At 43.3% G+C, this 22,344-nt stretch overlaps 1 protein-coding gene across 1 annotated transcript in view; it reads right to left on the reverse strand.

The window, feature by feature from the left end:
* Positions 1–3,004: 3,004 nt before the first annotated feature.
* Positions 3,005–22,344, reverse strand: part of FREM3 (FRAS1 related extracellular matrix 3) — a 99,890-nt gene continuing 80,550 nt past the window's right edge. The window contains exons 14-23 of the mRNA XM_056855606.1: positions 21,008–21,139; positions 19,335–19,666; positions 16,085–16,277; positions 14,829–14,933; positions 14,274–14,401; positions 12,312–12,446; positions 6,086–6,212; positions 4,642–4,829; positions 4,396–4,542; positions 3,005–3,745 (exon numbers count right to left, since the gene is read on the reverse strand). Of these exons, the coding sequence (XP_056711584.1) occupies positions 3,224–3,745; positions 4,396–4,542; positions 4,642–4,829; positions 6,086–6,212; positions 12,312–12,446; positions 14,274–14,401; positions 14,829–14,933; positions 16,085–16,277; positions 19,335–19,666; positions 21,008–21,139 (2,009 nt within the window). The 3' untranslated portion in view covers positions 3,005–3,223. The remainder of the gene's footprint in view (positions 3,746–4,395; positions 4,543–4,641; positions 4,830–6,085; positions 6,213–12,311; positions 12,447–14,273; positions 14,402–14,828; positions 14,934–16,084; positions 16,278–19,334; positions 19,667–21,007; positions 21,140–22,344) is intronic.

Genomic DNA, 22,344 nt, shown 5'->3' on the forward strand with positions numbered 1-22,344 from the left:
ACTTGTACAATGTTGTGATCAGTATAGACCAATACAGCTCAAATGTTACAACATTTTAGTGCTTGCGCACGTCTGAACCTGTGTGTTAGTATTTTAAGAAGAAACAAGTATATTGAAAAATATAAAACAGTGGCTAATATGTGTATCTTAATTATTACCTCTGATTCTGTAAGCTGTAGAAAAACAGCTTTACCTTGCCTTATTACTAGTGAGCCCTTCCAATAAAGGAGGAACACAGTTAAATCCCCTTCCCTCTCTTTGGAATGGTGACATGGATGCTTTCTTCTAGCAGCTGTTATATTAAACTGAATTGGTGGAGTTTGCTGGACTATGGGCATGGGCACTGAGGCAGAGTGTGCTGCGTCCTTGATGAGGGCAGTAGTAGCAACTAGCTTTGCTTAAAACTGCAAAATGCCAGGTCATCGCAGTATTCTCTAGTAAGTAAAAGCATTGTACTGAGTGTGCTGTACCGTACTGTCGGTAGTGCTGCAGTTAATTCTACCAGGAAATGCAAGGTCGTCCTAAAACACTTCATGACCTATTTGTCTATGGTTATTGTTGCCCAAAGAGAGTTCTCTTCTACAGTGCTTGAAGACAGCAGGGAATTTATACATGTGTACCTTCTCTAAGTGAGCACTGTTTGAATGAGCACAGGTTTAACCTAGATTTATACAAACAATAGGAACCTGTCAGAAGAAAGGCTTGTAGCAGGTATCCATATTTTTTTAATTACAATTTTGATCACAGTGAACGGTTGGCTAAGGGGTCAAAATGTACCTTTCCACAAAACCATTTGGAAAACGTCTGGAGTTCTGCTTATAGAGACATTACAGCAGCAATCTACTCACCTATAACAGCTTCAAACTGGGGCAAGCCATGTTAGTATGTAGTTGGTGATAAGGCTAGAAAGCAATTGTAAACTGAAGTTTTGTTTCTTTAGAGGCTGCTATGCCACAAATGAGGGTAGCTGTCACAGTAAAACAGTCATGGTTTTCACTTTCATGACTGGCTAGTAAAAGGCAGATTTGGGCAAAGGCCTGCTGTTTTTATTGTCTACAGCTGATTGGGTAGTAATATGTTACAAACGAAGTATGGACATTAATGTACATTTGAACAGACTGGGAAAGGACAGAATGCTTCAGTTAGTTAAAAAAAATCACAAAGGCTACATATAATCTAAGCCAATTAGGATAAATCTTTCTGTAAAAGTTCATTCAGCTTGCTAGTTAACAGAGTACCAGTCCTTGAATAAATGTCAGTACCTGCAGCAAAACAAAACAACAGCAGAACACTGTGTTGACTTGCTATGGCTCCGATTTCATCTTGCATCAACCTGAGTATGAGACACCTTGACTAGTGTCAAACAAGTTTCAAAAGTAGGGAGTGCTTCTGTGTGTAGCTATCCATCATTGAAGGAACTCTCTGATGTGGTTAGGAAGGGCCCAAACTGCACGAGTACGGCTTTGCTGAAGCAGACAAGTGCCCTGTACAGTTCAGCTTTCTCAGGCCACTGAAGTAAAATCCGAAGGACACTTTTTAATAAAGCTGTGACCTGTATGGCCCAGGCTAGCCTGATCTCACAAGCTAAGCAGGGTTAGCATTTGGCTGGGACACTACCAAGGAGGTCCAGGGTTGCTATGCAGAGCCAGGCAAAAGCAAACACCTTTGTTAGTCTCTTGCCTTGAAAACCATATGGAGTTGCCACAAGTTGGCGGTGACTTAACAGTGGCTTACTTAGCAACAAGTTTTATAAGAAGTGTGTGTATAAGTATTTGGGGGCCGGCTGGGTAATACATATACGTTCCTTTATTGTGCCTGCATTTGATGGCTTAAAATTTGCTGATTGCCTCATTGAATGAGAGTTGTTTTTATAAACTGAATGTTCAGTGAACATGCAAAACAAGTTGCAGGTAATTAGTATCTTAAGTTATTCTCAGTATCTTATAATATTTGTCAAGCACCTTTAACTCCTTTTGAAGTAACTAACTGGACATTTCATGAACAGTGAGCAAACAAAAGGAAGGGCAGTCTTAACAACTTGGGGAGAAGGTCCACGGCCTGGACCATGGGCAGAAATGCCAAGGTCCCCTACAAGAAAGGGCTGTTCCTGTGCCGCTGGACAAGTCCAAACTGTGGCCCATGTATTGCTACACTGTGAGCTTGGCTCACCCTTACGGGAACAGATCATTGAACCCCTCTTGAAAGATTGCCCTGGTGGCACCGATAAGGAGCTAGTCAGATTTCTTTTAAATGACAGCTATCCTCAGGTTACTGCAGGGGTTGCTAGCTTCTTGGGACTTATTTTAAAAAAATGTAAACCTCGTATACGATCTAAGGAAGAGACTTATTCCACATTTTAAAATCTTTTAACCTCAATATGTATTTATTTATTTTTTATGCCAATAAAGGTCCAATTTGATTTTATTTGAACTTGGGGAGGACATGAACGGCACAATTCAGTACCAAGTACCCATATTGTACTGAGGTATATGGCTAGCCTGATCTCAGAAGCTAAGCAGGGTCAGCCCTGGTTAGTATTTGGATGGGAGACCACCAAGGAATACCAGGGTTGCTGTGCGGAGGAAGGCACTGGCAAGCCACCTCTCAGTCTCTTGCCATGAAAACCCCAAAAGGGGTCACCATAAGTTGGCTGCGACTTGAAGGCACTTTATACACATATTTATTAGACCTATGGTTAAAAGCCACCAGAGAAACACGCTGTTTAAATAAGCTTAGCATTTTTTCCAGTGCAGTGTTTTCATCAATATAGACAGTACAGAGATACTTTAGTTCTACCCTATGTGGTTAAAATCTGACTTTTCTTCCCCATCTTTCCATATACAAAAGAGTAGAATTCTAGACACTATACATGGTAAACAATTAGGAAATCAATATCCCTTTGAAGAGCACCAGGCTTTCACAACGGTAAATAAGGCACATTTAAAGCTGCTTGCATTCTTGAGCACCATTTGAGGGGGAAAATGCTAGGTCTAGAGAACACTTTATTCCAGGCATTTGTGTTCCTGGAAAAAAAGTTATAAATAAGCCATTCACACTTAATATACACTTCATGTTCGCTACATGTTTTGTAAGCTGGACTCACACACAACCTAGCATCAAAACCACAGCAGCCAGTTCCAAGTCTGCAGAGGCAACACCCAAATTCTTGTTTCTGTGATGAAACGCTGCACCTTCAAAGGATAAGCTCATCCTTGCAGTGTAATTAAACTTCAGAGCCGTTGCTGCGCTGTGTAGTCACAGTTTCATTGCTGCTGGAATAGTTGGATGAATCTGCTTTCCCAGCAGTAGAACGTCCCTTTCGTTTCAGAAGGAAGACAATAATCAAAACAGTGCAGATCAGAAGCAGCAGCCCAACTGCCCCTCCAACAACGGGTATGAGCTTGTCTTCTACATCATTGCCTGTAATTTCCAAGACTGGCTTTTCATAAGCTTTATCAGCTGGGGACAGACCTTTCTGGTTGACGGTAACTTTGTTGGACCGATCAAGAGCTATGTGCTGGATGTTGGTGCCTCTGTTCTTATCTGCCCCGATATCTTCTGCAAAAGCAGGGCTCTCGGAGGTGGCCCTCCGTATGCGCCTTAGATGTGTAGCACCAGGGAGTCCATTAGCTGAAGACAGAGCATGATGGTACTCGACACTTCTCTTTCCTAGACCTTTGTGGGCATTTTCACGTGACCGAACCACGTAAATAGTATGGATGTACCACTCTCGGCCGGCTGCTACCTGTTAGATTTTTAAAACAGACATGAAAAATATAAGAGCCCTGCCAAAAAAACGCGCTGGTTACTTCTAATTGCTGTGGGCTTGAAGATAGCCAATACGACTGTGCCTTTTTCCTTGGATGTATACTTTTTAAAAAGCAAGACAATGAATATGCCAGTTTCATTGTCAGCATAGTGAGTCCTCAGATCAACAAAGATAAAAAATTATTTGTATTTAGCTAAACAATTAGGGCTTGTAAAACAAGAAAAAAGGAACTTCACAATTTGTATTCCAAGATATGTTTGAAGATAAAAGTTATAATCCATCCCCAATCTAGCATATATACATTAATTTCAGTGAAGGCAATGGGAGTTTGTTACCACTAGTTTTTGCTACATGGGGCCCAATATTTCATAATCAGAAAAAACTAAGGTTAGAAAGCAAGCACAGATCCCTGGATTGTTATCTAATACTGCAGCAGTATCCTCATAAAACATACGTTTTCACCTTATATTTACATTCAAAGAATTCATTGTTTTTTATCTCAGTATTTTGCTATATGCTTCTCAAAAGATATTCTTCTGAATAGAGCTGGTAGTGGTTTAAAGTGCCTTGTTACTCATTAAATAAGTTTGAGACCAACTCCGTTCTTGACTGTTATCAACATTTACCTGGAATAGCGGAGTCGACAGTAGGCTGAATCCATCGGATCCAGGCTGCTTTACCAAAGGATAACCATCTACATGGTCAACTGCTAATTTTGCAAGGAAGGCCTTATCGCCAAAAACTTTGGCTTGTGTATCTGGTTGAGCTTTATCCTGGAGAGCGATAATAAAACATGTATAGAATATTAGTTTCATTATTTCATACTTAACTTGCTGTATAAGTACCCTTTTGTTGTATATTAGCTTACTTACCAGAATCTTGAATCTATACAACAAGGAAGAGGAGTCAGCTAGGCAGCCGTACTCTTGGTTATCTGGATTATACTTGGGGACGTACCCATCAGCCCCAGTGCACAGAAACACCTTCTCAATGGTACACATGAAAGAGTCTCCTAAATTCTGAACAGGATCGACCATGACGCGACCATAGATTTCAGAGCCTAAAAGACAACAAACCAAGGATTACTACATGTTAATGTAATGACATTTTTGTTTTTCAGTACTGAGAATGCTGGGGTTCGTCCCCCTGCCTTTCCCTGTATTTGTGAGATGGATTATGTGTATCCCTCGACTCCTATGAGCACATACTATGATAACTGAAGTGGTGCAGAATTTGGTATTCTCAGGATCACGTTAAAAAGGCTGTGGAGCCAGACTTGGAAGTAATGTCCAGAAAATATCAGGTGTTGTTTTTTTTTGCTGTCAAGTCACAGATGACTTATGGCAACCCCATAGGATTTTCAAGGCAAGAGACGTTCGGAGGTGGTTTGCCTTTGCCTGACTCCGTGTCATGATCCTGGTATTCCTTGGAGGTCTCCCATCCACATACTAGCCAAGGTCAGGGCTGAGAGTGTGTGACTGGCCCAAGGTCACCCAGCAAGCTTCCATGGTGCAAGTGGGGGTTTCAACCTGGGTTTCCCAGGTCCTAGTCCGACACCTTAACACCTATACCATGCTGGCTCTCACCAGAAGCTAGAGTAAAATAAATAAAATAGGTCTTATCCTAGTGAACAGGGCTTCAGTGACTTCCATGCCATGCAGAATAAACTATGCAAAACAAAGCGAATGCAGCTGAAATGTGCTTTAAATGTTTTAAATAATACATCTTGGCGTAATATTTTGGTAGGTTTTTTTCAGCATGGGTATTTTGAAAGCAGTTTGACAGAACACCCGCCTAAGTATGGATTTTGTTAGCTGAAAGCTATATTCGCTCTAGCGTATCACCTTACTACTAGTAGTTCAATATTCTTGCTCCCTCAAGGTATGCCGATTTGAGGGACATAATCGCAGTTAAAAACAGTTGAGTACAATTCTATTATTCCTCAGTAGGAGGCACTGCATATCCAACTACATATGCTAAGAGACTTTAGCTTGATAAATGTAAAATTAGTGATATTGTACTGCTCAAAACCTGTTTTTCCCCCCTAATGACAGCTTGAATAGGAGAATCATGAATGCAAATTGCACTTTTTACAGAGGCTTTTTAAAATGTTGGGGTTTCAGGAATGGGAGCAGGATAATTTTGGATAATATAAAAATCTCAAAGAGTGTTCATTGTTGGCATGGAACTTCAATCCAGACCTAGTTTTCAATTTTCTGTAATTAGATAATTACTACTTAGTCACTACTGAGCTTTAGTTAAAAGGTGCTTCATGCCAGTCTCTGAAATACAAAGAAAATACATTTGTTTTTTTACCTTCTATGAAGGCAACATCAGTTCCTCCCCCAAAGCCCATGGACCCATCAGAGAGCCAGAGGTCCTTCTTAGACAGCAAGAACATTTGGGTGTTGAGGCTGAATTCAGCTGCTACTGGATCACTGACCTGTAGAGAGGAATAAGTTAGGGAATGGGGGAATCACTTTCCTCTTTTTAAAATCCAGCTATAGTTGTAAAGGTTTTGTTGTGTTTGTGCAGTATGTGTTTAGTGCTGACACCTAACCTGCATGCCTTTTAATCCATGCTCATCTCTTAGGATCATAGAATCATAGAGTTGGAAGGGACCTCCAGGGTCATCTAGTTCAACCCCCTGCACAATGCAGGAAATTCACAACTACTTCCTCCCCCCCCCACATCCCCAGTGACCCCCTACTCCATGCCCAGAAAATGGCAAAAAACAAACAAAAAACAACTCCTCCAAAATCCCTGGCCAATCTGGCCTGGAGGAAAATTGCTTCCTGACCCTGAAGTGGCAATTGGCATTACCCTGGGCATGTAAGAAAGAGCCATGAGAGGCCAAGCACTGACGCAACCCTTCCTGCTCTTCCTCTTATGAACTGCCTAAGTTCACAGAATCAGCCATGGGAATCAGAAGGGACTGTATGGGAGGGGAGGACACAGGGAAGAATGACAACCCTTTCACAAATAGACCACTGCACCCAAACTGATTTGTGGGCACAAATGATTTCAGAAGATGCACTATGCTGGGAACCTTCAACTTCCCCCTCATCTCCCAGTATAATCATATATTTGGGGAAAGGGAAGAATCTCTGAAAATAGACTTAATCCATCAACCCATTTAAAGGAAGTGACTAGCTTAATCAGGAAGAGTTTTGTTCATTTCCAGGGCTAATTCAAAATAATCAGCAGACTGGGAGAGGCACACGATTTCCACTTTTGTTAGGATCAGTTATATCTAAGTTTATGTAATCCAATTTCTTCCACTGCCAGGCAGAGTGTTTGTGCCCTACAGCTGTCATCCACAAAGGCACTGTTATGGGCTTTAACACATGGAACATATAAACTGATGTATTAGTGTTGTGCATAGACAGAATTTACATATTTTTTGAATTATGAGGCTTTCATATAGAAACCTTTAAGCTAAACAAGCCTGGACATGTCTCCTGTTTCATTCATTCAAAAGACAGTTTTAAGTTGCTTGGTTAGTAACGAACAGCTAAATGTGAACAGTTAAATGTGAATGCAGCAAAGTATTCAAAGGAATCTGTACCAAGTCTGATATCGGAGGAAATATTCTGAGTTACCTATCTCTGGTAGTTTTCTCCTGTTCCACAAAAAAACTCCATAGTAACCAACTGCAAGATGCATTTCAATAGACGTTATGCTGTTTTAAAGTTTATATATGATAGAATATTAGTAGAATATTGAGAATATATTCATTTTTGCCGCATTCTTTAGGATATAAAGATGTTTGTAAAATGAAATGTTACTGATGTATGTATTAACTACAATAACTGTTTTTGTAAGGAAATAGCTGACTGTTCACTATATTGTCATGACAACAGATTCAACACTAGTGTTACAGACATCCTTGACTGGAAGAGGAAGTCCTTATATGGAGTACCTAGGTATAGGGACACTGCAATGGATTTGAGGCTAGTCATCTCAAATCCGACAGTCATCCCAAAACTGACAGCCATATTATGCAATTGATGTTGAAAACATATAAAAGACGGTCAGAAAAGCAGTTTAGTTAGATCTCCTTGATCCTTGCGTGGATTGAGGGGTTCTCACAAGGGCTCCCTAGCCTGGGGGTTCGCACAGATCTCTCCAGCCCTTGCATGAGCTGGAGGCTCAGTCCTTGCGGGGACTAAAGTTATTATGTCTCTCTAACTCTTGCGTGGGTTAGAGGTTCATAGAGCTTCCTAGTTCTTGCATGAACTAAGGGTTCACGCACAGATCTCTCTGATCTTTGTATACATCAGAGGTCTCCTAAAAATATGGAGAGGCTCATACACTCAGTCCTTGCATGGACTGAGGATTCTCAGAAATTTCTCCAACAAATGGAGGGTCTTAGAGGTCTACTCTGTCTTTACATAGACAGGGGACTCACAGATCTCTTCAGTCCTTATGGAGTGCAGGATTTCATAAAAGACATGATTGGGTAAAGTATGCCTACTTACTCTTACAGTGAGGGAAAAAAGTATTTGATCCCCTGCTGAATGTGCCCGTTTGCCCTCTGACGAAGAAATGACCACTCCATAATTTTAATGGTAGGTCTATTGTAGCTGTGAGAGACAGAATAACAACAGGAAAAACCCCAGAAACCCAGAAGACAAAAGTCAGAGATTGATGTGCATTATAATGAGTGAAATAAGTATTTGATCCCTTTGCAAAAGATGACTTAGTACTTGGTGGCAAAACCCTTGTTGGCAATTACAGAGGTCAGACGTTTCTTGTAGGTGGCCACCAGGTTTGCACACATCTCAGGAGGTATTTTGTCCCACTCCTCTTTGCAGATCCTCTCCAAGTCAGTAAGATTTCGAGGCTGATGTGTAGCTACTCGAACCTTCAGCTCCCTCCACAGATTTTTGATGGGATTAAGGTCTGGAGATTGGCTAGGCCACTCCAGGACCTTAATGTGCTTCTTCATGAGCCACTCCTTTGTTGCCTTGGCCGTGTGTTTTGGGTCATTGTCATGCTGGAATACCCATCCTCGACTCATTTTCAATGCCCTGGCTGAAGGAAGGAGGTGCTCACCCAAGATTTGACGATACATGGTCCCGTCCATCGTCCCTTCGATGCGGTGAAGGTGTCCTGTCCCCTTAGCAGAAAAATACCCCCAAAGCATAATATGTCCCCCTCCATGTTTGACGGTGGGGATGGTGTTCTTGGGGTCATAGGCAGCATTCCTCCTCCTCCAAACACGGCGAGTTGAGTTGATGCCAAAGAGCTCGATTTTGGTCTCATCTGACCACAACACTTTCACCCAGTTCTCCTCTGGGTCATTCAGATGTGCATTGGCAAACTGCAGACGGGCCTGTACATGTGCTGTCTTGAGCAAGGGGACCTTGCTGGCTCTGCAAGATCTCAGTCCTTCACGGCGTAGTGTGTTACCAACTGTTTTCATGGTGACTATGGTCCCAGCTGCCCTGAGATCATTGACAAGTTCCCCCCGTGTAGTTCTGGGCTGCTTCATCACCGTTCTCATGATCATTGCAACTCCACTAGATGAGATCTTGTATGGAGCCCCAGACCGAGGGAGGTTGACAGTTAGGGTTAGGGTTGTCACCTTCTCACCAAGCTGCTTGGCAATAGTCTTGTAGCCCAGTCCAGCCTTGTGCAGGTCTACAATCTTGTCCCTGCCATCCTTGGACAGCTCTTTGGTCTTGGTCATGGTGGCTAGTGTCAGGCCTCAGCAAGTCGATGCGTTCCAGGCAATAACTTTCCTCCAGACGATACAGCGAGTAAAAAGTTTATTTCAGAAGAATAGCGATTTCAGCAGGACAAGACTTAAGGCTAGCATACAGGTATGGGGGAATATTGAAACATATATAGGGTGGATACAATGGGGTTGATTGGATTATTGGAAACAAAGACACATTACCGAAGCAAACTACAGGTAAAGACTTGAGCAAAAGTATTCAGAGTAAAATGCGTGCGTTAAGTGGCTGATCTTCCCGGGCTCCCAGTATTGTTCTGCGGGACCCGGTATCAGATCAGCCATTACCGGGGCAGGTCTCCATTGAGCTGCAGATCTTGGGCAGGAGACCAGGTGCAAACGGGGAGGGACGACGGAGTGCAAAAGGACTCCATTTTGTCCGTGGGGGAAACCATCTTGTTTCTATCCGGGGCCGGCGGAGAGCCTATCTGACAGCTAGTTTGGAATCTGATGGATTGATTGCTTCTGTCGACAGCAGAACCCTAACCCTAATCTGGCTGGTTAATAGGGGATCAAATACTTATTTCACTCATTATAATGCACATCAATCTCTGACTTTTGTCTTCTGGGTTTCTGGGGTTTTTCCTGTTGTTATTCTGTCACAGCTACAATAAACCTACCATTAAAATTATAGACTGGTCATTTCTTCGTCAGAGGGCAAATGGGCAAATTTAGCAGGGGATCAAATACTTTTTCCCCTCACTGTATGATATTCTAGATATTTTGAATTAAGATACTTTTAACTAAATCAAATCTTATTCACTGAACAAGGTATTACTAACCATTTTTCAGATTTCTGTAACTGTTGTGTTTTCTAAATGAAATATTATTACTGTTTTAAGGTTTGAAACTCTAAAATAGAAAGTTTAACATAGATTGCTTTAAAGATTGCTTGTAACATGAAATATGTTTAAGACTTACAATGACTGAACTTTTGTAACATTAAAGACTTTGTATTTATCTACATGCCCAGGCTAGCCTGATCGTCAGATCTCAGAAGCTAAGCAGGGTCAGCCCTGGTTAGTATTTGGATGGGAGACCACCAAGGAAGTCCAGGGTTGCTGTGCAGAGGAAGGCACTGGCAAACCACCTCTGTTAGTCTCTTGCCATGAAAACCCCAAAAGGGGTCGCCATAAGTCGTCTGCGACTTGACGGCACTTTACACACACCCATCTACATACATACATACTTTATATGTTAAGACTGTACATACATACACGTTTATATTTTAATTGCACTTCAATAAAAAGTACTTTTTGTACAATAAGTTGAGTCCTGCTTATTAGGTGTCTAACTGAATAAGATAACATACTTCTTCGTAGGAACGGGTCGAGTCTAAGAGCATAGTCACTGAAAGGCACTGACCCGCTTCAGCACCACACCAATTCTCATACTCACTGCAGCTGGCAATAAGCATGAGAACTGGCATGGCACTTTTATGGCTGACAGCTACAGGGCACAAAACCTTGGTTAGAGTGGCAGGGGATCAGCATGGGTCACATGAACACACGAAGCTGCCTTATACTGAATCAGACCCTTGGTCCATCAAAGTCAGTATTGTCTACTCAGTCTGGCAGCGGCTCTCCAGGGTCTCAGGCAGGGGTCTTTCACATCACCTACTTGCCTGTTTCCTTTAACTGGAGATGCCGGGGATTGAATCTGGGACTTTCTGCATGCCAAGCAGATGCTCTACCACTGAGCCACGGCCCCTCCCTGATCCTCTTCTTCCTCCTCCCTATTTCTCTGCTGTTCCCAAAGTAGCAGTGCCCCCTCTCTGCCCACAGTCTCAGATCACCCCCAGCGAGCTGCCGGGTCTCTTGGTGCCCTTGGGGGGCTGCTCCCATTTGGCACGTTTCCCCCAGTGGAACTGACCTGAATGCAGTTCCACTGGCCTTCAGGGTACTGATCCCTTGAGATGCAATTTCTGCCAGTGAACATTACATATGGCATGGGACTGCTGTCTGAAATAGGTGCCATGTGTTGAGTTCTTTCCCCTCGCTCATGCTGTTCAGGCACACTTACTTGTGTCCTTTCCCTACCCTCACCAGCAGTTACCAGGCAAGAGTAGAGGCATAACATAAGAGAGGCAGTGTGGTGTAGTGGTTGGAGTGCTGGACTAGGTTCTGGAAGACCCAGGTTTGAATGCCCACTCCACCATGGGAGCTTGCTGGTTGACCTTGGGACAGTGATATGTGCTGCAATCCTAAAGACATTTCCCTGAGAGTTAGCCCCTTTGAATAAAAGGGAACTTACTTCTAGGTAGACCTCCTTAGGATTGTTCCCACAATCTCATCCTACCCCACCCTCACAGGGCTGTTGTGAAGATAAAATGGAGAAGAGGCAAACTGCTCTGGGCCCCCCATTGGAGAGCAAGGTGGGACATGAACGAAATAAATAACGTAACATGTTGATGTCCCAACACAGCTGAGTTAGCCCAAATGTTATGGGGAGAGGTACACAGGTCTGCAGTTTTCAGTGGAAGCCACAAGTAAGTTTAGTGCTACAGATTCTGAGGCCAGCTGCTGTTTTGACACCACCTCAAAGACGATTTAAACTTCTAGAGTGATCTGCTGTTCAAAACAAAAACAAGAACTAAACCTCAGTTGACAGGATTTTAAAATATTTTTCATCGGTTCCTCTAAATCAGTGAAAAAGGGTTAGATGTAAAACTAATGAACAGACTCTGGAGATGATCTACACAAGCAAGCAATTACGCTCAATTTAATTACTAAGGAGTGTATGCACTGTGCCAGATAAATAAAGTCAAAATACTTCATTAGATGAACACATGAAATGTTTTACCTGCTGGAACCTGATATCTAGATCAAAGGTGATAGGTTCCCGTGGGCTACAGATGACAGGCTGCGTATATTCCTGGCTGGGTGCGGCAGTACAAGGAATAATTTTTACAGTGTAAGTACCAGAATAGTCACGTACCTAGAAGAGGGGCCAATACAATCAGAATGTGAACATCCTGCACAAGAACCGCTTCTTTTAAAAGCAACAAGGAGGATATTTTCCAATGTTTAACATAATAATGTTTCAGACTTCACTTTTAATTTGTCTGTATCTGGATCCTCTTTAAAATTAGTAGTGCAGTTTGGGGGCAAATTTATATCAGGGTATTGGTAATTTGTAGTCCATACTTGATCAATTGTTCAGGAATTGTATAAGGGTAAGAAAACTCTGTTTTTTGCTTCCGGCTACAGACTCAGGTCCTCCCTCCCGGGGAAGGGAAGATCAGCTTGGCCCCAGAAATAAACATTGACACTGGTCATTTATGCATGGAAGTTTTACCTGTGGTTCATTGCCGGCTGGACCTACACTTTCCTGTTGGGAATCTCTGCATCAGCAGTCTCCAAGCTCAAATCAAGTCCCACACCTTTAAATGCTGCTTTGTAATCAGCTTACTTTGCAGTGCTTACTATGAGCAAACCCCCCCCCCCAAACCCAACTGCCACATAAAAAAGCATTTTAAGAACAAAAAAGAAAAACTGGAGCAATCTGAAAGGAAGGGGGTGGAAGAAATCCAAGCCTCAGTTTTAAAAAGCCTTTCTTTTGTTCAGAAAGAGCTCCGAGGAAGTAGGAAGCATTTGAATCCCCACTGCTTTACACGCTGCTTTGTGATTGGCTGTGAGAGAAACCCAGCTTCTGGGTCCAGTGCTTTGCCTTCTGCACAGAGATTTCAGCCGGGCTGAGCTCAGGAGAGAGGGAAGGGTCGGGTTAACAGAGGAATAGGAAGACCCGGACATGGCGAGGGCTGGCAGCGAGGTCATTTCTGATGGATGGAAAACTCATGCAGAACTGCAAGGAACAACCGAGTCAGACGGGGGCGAACGTGAGTCCAAGTACCCATGCATAAATGACTAATAGATTTCCTTCCTTTGCTTTTCCCCTCTGTTCTCCCTCCCTTGCAGGTCTCATCTTTTTAATCTGTAAGACTGAAGACTATTGATCATGTGGGCAACTTTGGTAGGCAATTTTCTGAAAAGCAGGGTATAAATAAAACTCAGATTCTCTAGCTCCGCCAATCCGGAAGTTATTTAAGGAATTAACTTGAATGTAGCTATGTTTACTTTCAATCTGAATACAGCCCCTTAAGAACCATTGCGACTTTCTTTCTTGCTGTAAGGATCACGGACAACAGAAGCTGTCACTCAAAATCAGTGGTGAGACAGCTTTTAAATCTACATCTTCCACAATATGGATGTGAAGTGAAAATTTTAACTTTTTTTCCAGAATGGATTATGTGAAGTAGTTCAAATTCCTTGAACAATGAAAAAATTTCCCATTAACAATGCACGGCAATTTTTATTTTGAACTTTTGTTAGCTCACACTTAGGAGGAACCATTCACTTCTTTCGATATCATTCAAAGGCTCCCTTTCCTAAAGGCTGAGTGACCAACATATTTATTTAAATGCAATCTACTAAAAATCAGATGACAAGTCATCCATAAAACTTTAAGGGGCTGACAACCCACGTGAAGTCACCTTGTAATGGCTTTTACCCATCATCAAAAGGTGATGTGTAAATCAGGCAGAACTTTCTTCCGGATCACTGGATGCTGTGTTGAGTTTCAGTGTGGAGGGCTGATCTTCAAAAACCCGATCAACCATGGGTGGTCTTAACAAAACACACACAGGCAACTGTGCTGATCTTGGGCAACTCATGATCGCTCTGTTTTTAACCAATTACAATACATGTCAGTTGTAAACCATTTTGTATATGGAAAAGCACTATAAAATTACACATCTACACTTACAGCATAATCTGAAATGAATTTCCACTGCTGCATCGGCTGGTGGAAAGTTTGCTCACTTTGAGAAAGGCTCAGTGTGAACGTGAGGCCAGGGTGATCAGCAGACATCACCATTGAAGACAGAGACGTACCTGTCAAAGCAACAAGCACAATTTATCAAGGGGTGAACAGTAATGTGAAGCACTTCGAGCACTTGCAAGCTCTGTACAAATGCGATCTTGAAATCTTTACAACAACCCTGTGAGGAAGGTGCACGTCATTATTGTGTGGTGGAGGAAGCGAGAACACCTTGCCTCAGACCACCACATGAGTTCATGGCAGAGACATGAACCATGCTGGGGAATTTCTGATTTGTAACTTAGGCTCTCTTAATCACTACACAGTAACAGCGATTCAATAGATGTTATCCAACACAAAGCAAAACCATTCCTGTAAAGAAATATTTTTCGTTTCACCTGCACAGGGAGTCTCTTTCATAAAGTCTGCTACCAAGAACCAACAGTGCTACTGAGTATTGTCAATTTCTGGAGATACAAAATTTTAAAAGTTGGTTTTTACCTGGGTGGGACATGACAAATTGCCCCCTGAACCGAATCTCAGTCCTGAAATACACTACCAGACGCCCTTCGTCATTGATTTGCATGCTGGTGGGATAGAGGTAGCCTAGGTACAAATAACAATCAACGTTATTATTCAAGAAGCATTTGGATATTTTTGGCATTTGCAGCATTTTATAGTGTGAGCTGCTGCATCTGAAGTGGCTACTTGTCAGTTAGACTACATTTGTGTAACAGAAGCTGACGTGATACATTTCCAAAGCTGTTGTTCATTGGAAAACTGAAGAGAGTAGTTTTCTCTGGACCAGCTTTCCCCCCCACTATGCTGATACAATTCAGAAGTAAAGGTACAAAAGCAAAGAGCCGGTTCCACCACCCAAAGGACTGCTTGGGATGTTATAAATGGCGAATGGGCAGCGATGTATGAGGGAGTTCTGGTGTTGCCTCATGGCTGCAGTCGTCTCCTGGATCCGTGCTGCCTCTGCCACATGGATGCAGTATTAATTTACTTTATTTACCCAAAGGAATCTTTATAGGCACTTTGGAAGCAGCTGGAGGTGGCACAGGAGGAGGAAGCAAAACACTTTGCGAGGGCAAAATAGCTCGACCCACCCTGGACACTACGTGGTATGAAGCATGCACAACTGAGATTGTCATCAGAGGAGTTTTCCCTATCCAAACATCAGAGGTTCACTTTGCTTATGTCTTAAACAGACTTTACTATTGACTGTATTGGAGGGGGGTAAAGGTAAAAGGTAGTCCCTTGTGCAAGCACCAGGTCATTACTGATCCATGGGGTGACGTCACATCCTGACATTTACTAGGCAGACTCTGTTTATGGGATGGCTTGCCAGTGCCTTCTCCAGTCGTCTTCACGTTACCCCCAGCAATCTGGGTACTCATTTTACCGACCTCGGAAGGATGGAAGGCTGAGTCAGCCTTGAGCCGGCTACCTGAAACCAACTTCCGTTGGGCTCGAACTCAAGTTGTGAACAGAACTTTTGACTGCAGTACTGCAGTTTACCATGCTGTGCCACAGGGCTCTTAATGGGGGGGGGGTAGGGAAATGTATTTTGGGGGAAATCTTCAAAGCATATTAGAAAATAGAATGCTGTAAAAGTAGCATCGTTGCTGCTTTAAAAAAAAAAGATCAAGAACTTTTCCGCGCCTCTGCCTGCTTCGTGCTGAAGGCGAGGCTGTTTTCTTCAAACAGCAAGGTAAGGAGCAATTGCAAAATGAAAGCTGACACAATCTCACCTTGGAGCTCTGCTTCGGGGGGGCTCCCAATGCCATCCTTCCATAGGATGGCAGTGTCGTACACAAAGGTGAGTCTCAACTCAGACTGCAGGTCAAAATGCTGCCAGCCACCTACAGCAGCAGGCGAATGGAAGACGTAGGAGACGAAGAGGGGCACTCGCAGAGTCACATACGACTGCACCAGATTTAACACCTGCAACACATAATGGCATTTCGTGACTCTACATTCAAATTGGATCTGGAAGAGTTAATTTCGCAGTGATTCTGGGAATGGTATTAAATCTCATCCTCATTCCCTCACTGAGTTATTTTCAATTTGACAGATTCCCCCCCCCCTTTTGGTACATGTTGGCTCCTGAACAAATTTTACTAGCTGTGATTAGAATTCTTCTTTTGAGGACTGACAAAAAAAGAGTTACAGCTTGTGTTGAAGTGTGAGAGAATGAAATGCGGACCAAATCCAGGCAGGCACTCCTCTGGCTTCGAAGACACAACTCTGGCAAAGGACAAAACATCCTCGAATTGACTTGACAGTCATCCCAAAATCTGGGGTTACAGCAAAGTCTCTATTATAGGATTAAGGAGATACTAACAATCTCACATTCGTTCTGTGACCTCCGGTGCATTTCAGTCCAACTTTCTCAAAGTGAAAGGGTAATGACTAAGCCCTTGTTTGACAAAAGCTGCTTTCCAAACATAACAATGCAGATGGTTCCTGGGAGTTACACTTAAGCCCCTCCCATTTCCCCTTCATTTGCTTTTAGAACTGATTACAAATTATGTGGGGGTTTAAGAGGCAGGCCGCATCCAACCTCCACAACCTCCTACTTCGAGCTGTTTAAGGGTCCAAACAATAACCATCACCCAACCTTGAATCAAGCTACAGGGCCAACTACTCCCAGCTTGCAATATTTTAAACTATGTGTTTATTTATTTATTTTTAGACTTATATCCTGTCCTTCCTCCCGGCAAAATCTGAATTTCTACGTCAGAATTTCTACATCAGAATCTGAATGTCTACATCTTGTCCCCGTGTCAAGTGTTAAAAGCCCCAATGAATACACAACAAGCACATCTGCCCTACAAAATGTGATGCTGCCCTGATTTTGCTGCAGGGGACTGCCTAGGGACCCAAAATGGTGGCTAAAATCTCACAAGGTAAACTTGTGAAATCTCAGTTGCCATTCTGCATTTTTTAAAAATGTTGCCAAACCAACAACGTTGGCGGTTCAGTTTTGGGTTGGTTTTTTCCCCCTACCTCTACCCATTGATTTTTAAAGAATTTTGGATTTTCACAGAAAATTCTACCCAATCCCTGGACCCCACAGGACAGCTACCTTACCCTGAATCAGACCACTGGTCCAACAAAATCAATACTGTCTACTCAGACTGGCAGTGGCTCTCCAAGGTCTCAGGCACATCATCTACTACCTCATGCTTTTAACTGGAGATGCCAGAGATTGGATGTGGGACCTTCTGCATGCCAAGCAGATTCTCTACTGTTGAGCCCCACACTTTGTGTACTTTTTATCTAAATGGTGGGGCCATGCCAAGCAGATTCTCTACTGTTGAGCCCCACATTTTGTGTACTTTTTATCTAAATGGTGGGGCCATACTAAGGAACTAAGACAAATGTTGTAGTAATGTATTTATCACAAGAACAATGTAGTACTGTACCAAGCCACAATTCCAAAAGCTCTTTGTATTTGTACATAGGTGGCACATGAATGGCCCTTTGCTAGCCATTCTTAAAGCAACCTGTCCCTGTGTGTGCTTTTCACTAGAATTTTTTTCCCTTTAAACTCATAAAGATATTAAAAATGGTTTGTGGCATGATGCAGAGAGCTATTCTTCAGAGAAGCCTCAAGAGAAGCAAAGAAAAATCCACGATTCAGCATACGTCCTTCTGAGCTTTACAGTTTGAAAGTTGTTACGTTAAACAATGAGCATCCAATGGGCACTGCATTTTGCTCCCAGGAATCTTTTGATTAATTTAATTGTATATGAAACAGAGCCCACAATGAGAGAGAACCACTTGTGGCTGCTAGGCAATTTCACAATGCAAACCCCAGTCACCTGCGTGTTGAACTGGAAGTGCCTGGGAACACTGGGGGGGGGGGGGGAGAGAGAAAGGGTGTGTGTGGTTGTATCTAAAATGTACAGTTAGAGACGATGAAACAGCTGAACTATAGAAACATTACGTCAGTTGAAGAACTGCAAATACCTGAAATGTTAAACGGGGAAAAATATCTGTGTGATATGTAACTACATGACTGCACAAGTGAGGTTGCTATTATCTTAATATTGCTTTGCCAACAGTTTTGAAAGAACTGTTGATTTTAAAACAAGATGTAATGTCACTTTCTTGTCAGCTTTTACTAATCTGTGGAACACAGCCAAGATTAAGTTGGGAATGAAACCTGTTGGGAACACACAGGCGAAAAACAGGTGAGATTTGTCAATCACTTGTTTTCTCTCCCTACAACAGGCTGTGTCTGCATGATGCAAATGCAGCCCCTCATTTCTTTACCAGGTACAGACTGCTGTATAAGGGACTGGGATGCTTAGGTTCCCCTCACCAAACCCCGCAACGCAAATGGTTGTGATTCCTCTGACACAGCAGTGCTGTTGGGGTAGATTTCAATCGGTATTTTTATCTTTTTCGTGAAAATATTTAGGGCAGCAGCAGAGACTTGCACCAGGGCCTCCATTATCCCCAAGAACACCACCACAGAAGCAACCTGAATGTCTTCCTTGATACCCTGTAGACTAGATGGCCTGCATGGCCCCTTCCAACTTTATGATTCTATCTTCAGTACTCTTGAAAATGTAGCTTTCCAAGCCATCCGCTTCTTTTTGAAATTCCCTTCTGAGCGGTCCTGATATCTGAGCTCCTGCTGCAGCAGTGTTCTTGGGTATAATGGAGGCCACCTTACCAGACCTCTTCATTGTGAGAGAATGCTACCACCAGGTAAGATTTGAGAAAAGGGAAAGGAGGGTTCACTCAAGAGGTATTGAGGGATTACAGGGGAGTCAATGCAAATAGGGTTGAGCCTCGGTGGTCTTTGGAAAAATCTCAGAAATAATACCATTTCTTTCCATTTGTTTTAACTGAGTCCATTTCAAACCAAGAGTGGGGTGATGGTGGACAAACCGTGATTTTCGCCGGCTTCTATGAACTTCTGGGCATGTAACTACAGCCTTGCTTTCTTTTATTGGCCTCTGACTGCTTCTCACCCATGGAACATACCTGACCGTCTGTGCCAATGGAGCCGCTGCAGTCAGTCAGCAGCTCGGACATGTCATAGTAGCTGTTAAACTCCCACAGGCAGGCCTCCAGGTTGAGATTACGGTAGAAACGCAAAGTCTTAGCAGACCGTATGGCGCTGCTATACTGGTAGGGCGAAGTTTCTCCAATCACTTCTGGATTCTTGGTGTTGTCTGTGATGAAGCCGTATTTTGTCTGGACCTCATTATAATCCAAGAGGTTGGAGCATTTGTGGTTGCCTACTCGAGTGCCGTCAGGACTGAGTGTCAGCTCAAAGTTGGTCAAAGGTCTGGTCGAGATGACCGGCAACATTCCTGAAAGCACACAATCAAACGCAGCATGGGATCAGATTAAGCATAGATTAATAGTAGGGAAATCATTATTAGTGTCAATAATGGCAGATATGCCAGCTGATAATACTGGCAAACATTTATGGCTTAAATATAATTTAAAAGATTTTGATAGGTATTTACATTGGTTTAAAAACTTACAAAAAAATCTCTTACACAGAGATCCCAGAGGAAGTAAAAAAAGTATTGGCCCCCTTTAAGTATCTTCAAATAAAAAATTATTTAGTACAACTGATTAAGAAGGGTAAGCTGATACCCAGAACACTTAACAAATTTGAACAATTATTAAAATCAGATAAAATTTCTTTAAGTAAGGTATATGGAATGTTAGTACAGAAGAATAGGACAATTAATCCCCCTTTTCAAGAGAAATGGAATAAAAAAATAGGTTATGAGTTGGATGACACAATCAGTTCAGCTCACTGCAATATCAGCAATAACCAGTTGGCACCAATATTGTGCTTTCGGATCACTTCATGTACACTGCCTCAATGATCCTTACAATACCAGATGGAGCGAGGCAATGTCAAGGAGAAAACTGCAGCCTGCCTAAGACCAGCAACATGTTCATGGCTGAGGTGCCATCTGAAGGGGGGGATTCTCCTGAGCACTGTTTATCCCACCCAAAATGGGACTTCACTGCCCTCCTGCCACACCTGAAAATACCCCCTGAAATGTTGTTCTTGGGCATCAGGGGACTCCTTGGAATAGCACAATGGGGGATTTGGATCTGCCACAGGAAAGGAAAATTGGCAGAAGTCACCCCCCTTCCATCAGCAAGATTCAGCCTTTATCCATTACACACCACCCCATTAACTAAGCAATTATGTAATCCCAGAAGGGTAGCTATGTTTGTTTGCTACAGCCAAAACAACACAGCTTTGCAGCACCTTAAAGACAAATTAGTTTTTGATATAATAAACTTTTGTGACCCTAGCACACTTCATCATGCATCTGACAAAATGGGCTCTGGGTCACAAATGCTTACGCCACGCTAAATGCAGGAAGTCTTTACAGTGCCACGGAACTCTGTTTTCAGTAATGCATTCAAGAGCAGCATGGCTCTTGAGACCAGGGTTCAAAAACAAATGAACAGCAATCAATACAATCAGAATGTATGCAAGTAACAACATTGTGGAAGATCGAAGTACCTTCTGCACCTGAGTCTGTGTAGCTGAAAGAAGCTTGAACAAGGAAAGAGCAGAAGTGTGTTGAAAACTGCGTTTGAACTGGCATCTCTTCTGTTTTTCCCTGCATCAATGCAACTGTGCAAAATCTAATCAAAGATGCATGACCAGCACTTACCGTCCATATGAGGCACTGTAACTGTTAATTTGATCAGATTGGGGTAGTCAGGATCATCAGGACCTGTGTAGCGTATTTTGGCTGAGAAAGGCTCTGCTCCTACTGTTCCTGGTATGCGAGGCTGGCAAAGACCTGCAGAGAAAAGAACCAATGTGAATGGCAACAAATAAAACAAAGGCAAGCAATTCTGGCATGCCTTTCTTTGGAGGAACGAAAGAATTATCCGACAGCAGAGGTCATTGTATGCTTTATGTTACATGCTCCTCACCTGATAGTGCGGCCAACTCTGCTAAGTATGGTGGAATTTCCTCCCCAGGGAGATTCATCTGTCTCCTTCTATTATTGTCTTCTGCCAGCAGGTGAAGACTTTCCTGTTTTGTTTGGCATTTCCTCACTGATGCGCTTTCCCATTTATGTTAAATTGTGGAACTCCCTGCCCCAGGATGTGGTGATGGCTGTCAGCTTGGAGGGCTTTAAGAGGGGAGTGGACATATTCATGGAGGAGAGGGGTATTCATGGCTATTAGTTAGAATGGATACTAGTCATGCTGCATACTCTAGTATCAGAGGAGCATGCCTATTATTTTGGGTGCGGTGGAACACAGGCAGGATGGTGCTGCTGCAGTCGTCTTGTTTGTGGCTTCCTAGAGGCACCTGGTGTGAACAGACTGCTGGACTTGATGGGCCTTGGTCTGATCCAGCAGGGCCTTTCTTATGTTCTTATGTGTTACCATATTTTTCGCTCCATAACATGCATCTGGCCATAACACACACCCTAGTTTTTAGAGGAGGAAAACAAGAAAAAATCTTGTTTTCCTCCTCTAAAAACTTGTCTTATGGAGTGAATGCCCCAGGGAGGCCAGGTCCACCCACTGGTTTGTATGGCAGTAGACCTGGCCTCCTGTCTCAGTCAGGAGGCCAGGTCTACTGCCATGCAAACCAATGGGAGACACACACCCCTCACGGAGACCAGGTCTACCCATTGGTTTGCATGGCAGTAGACCTGGCCTCCTGTCTCAGTCAGGAGGCCAGGTCTACTGCCATGCAAACCAATGGACAGCCTGACTGTGCCCGGGAGAGTGAGGGGCGGCGGGGAAAGCGAGCCTGGCCCTCTCTGGGGCCAGGATCGCCCGGGAGAGGGGGTGGCGGGGAAAGCGAGGCAAGGGGGCTGTGAGCTCAGTGGCAGAGCCTCTGCTGGGCATGCAGGAGGTCCCAGGTTCAGTCCCCGGTGCCTCCGCTCCCACCCGCCCCTGGCCTAGGCGAGCCCGGATCTGGCCCGTGTGCGCCCGGGGAAGGAGAAGGGAAGGCTTCAGCTGGTGCGCGGGGCTGGATCCGGCC

The sequence above is a fragment of the Euleptes europaea genome, chromosome 9 (assembly GCF_029931775.1).
Source record: "Euleptes europaea isolate rEulEur1 chromosome 9, rEulEur1.hap1, whole genome shotgun sequence".
Lineage (NCBI taxonomy): Eukaryota > Metazoa > Chordata > Lepidosauria > Squamata > Sphaerodactylidae > Euleptes > Euleptes europaea.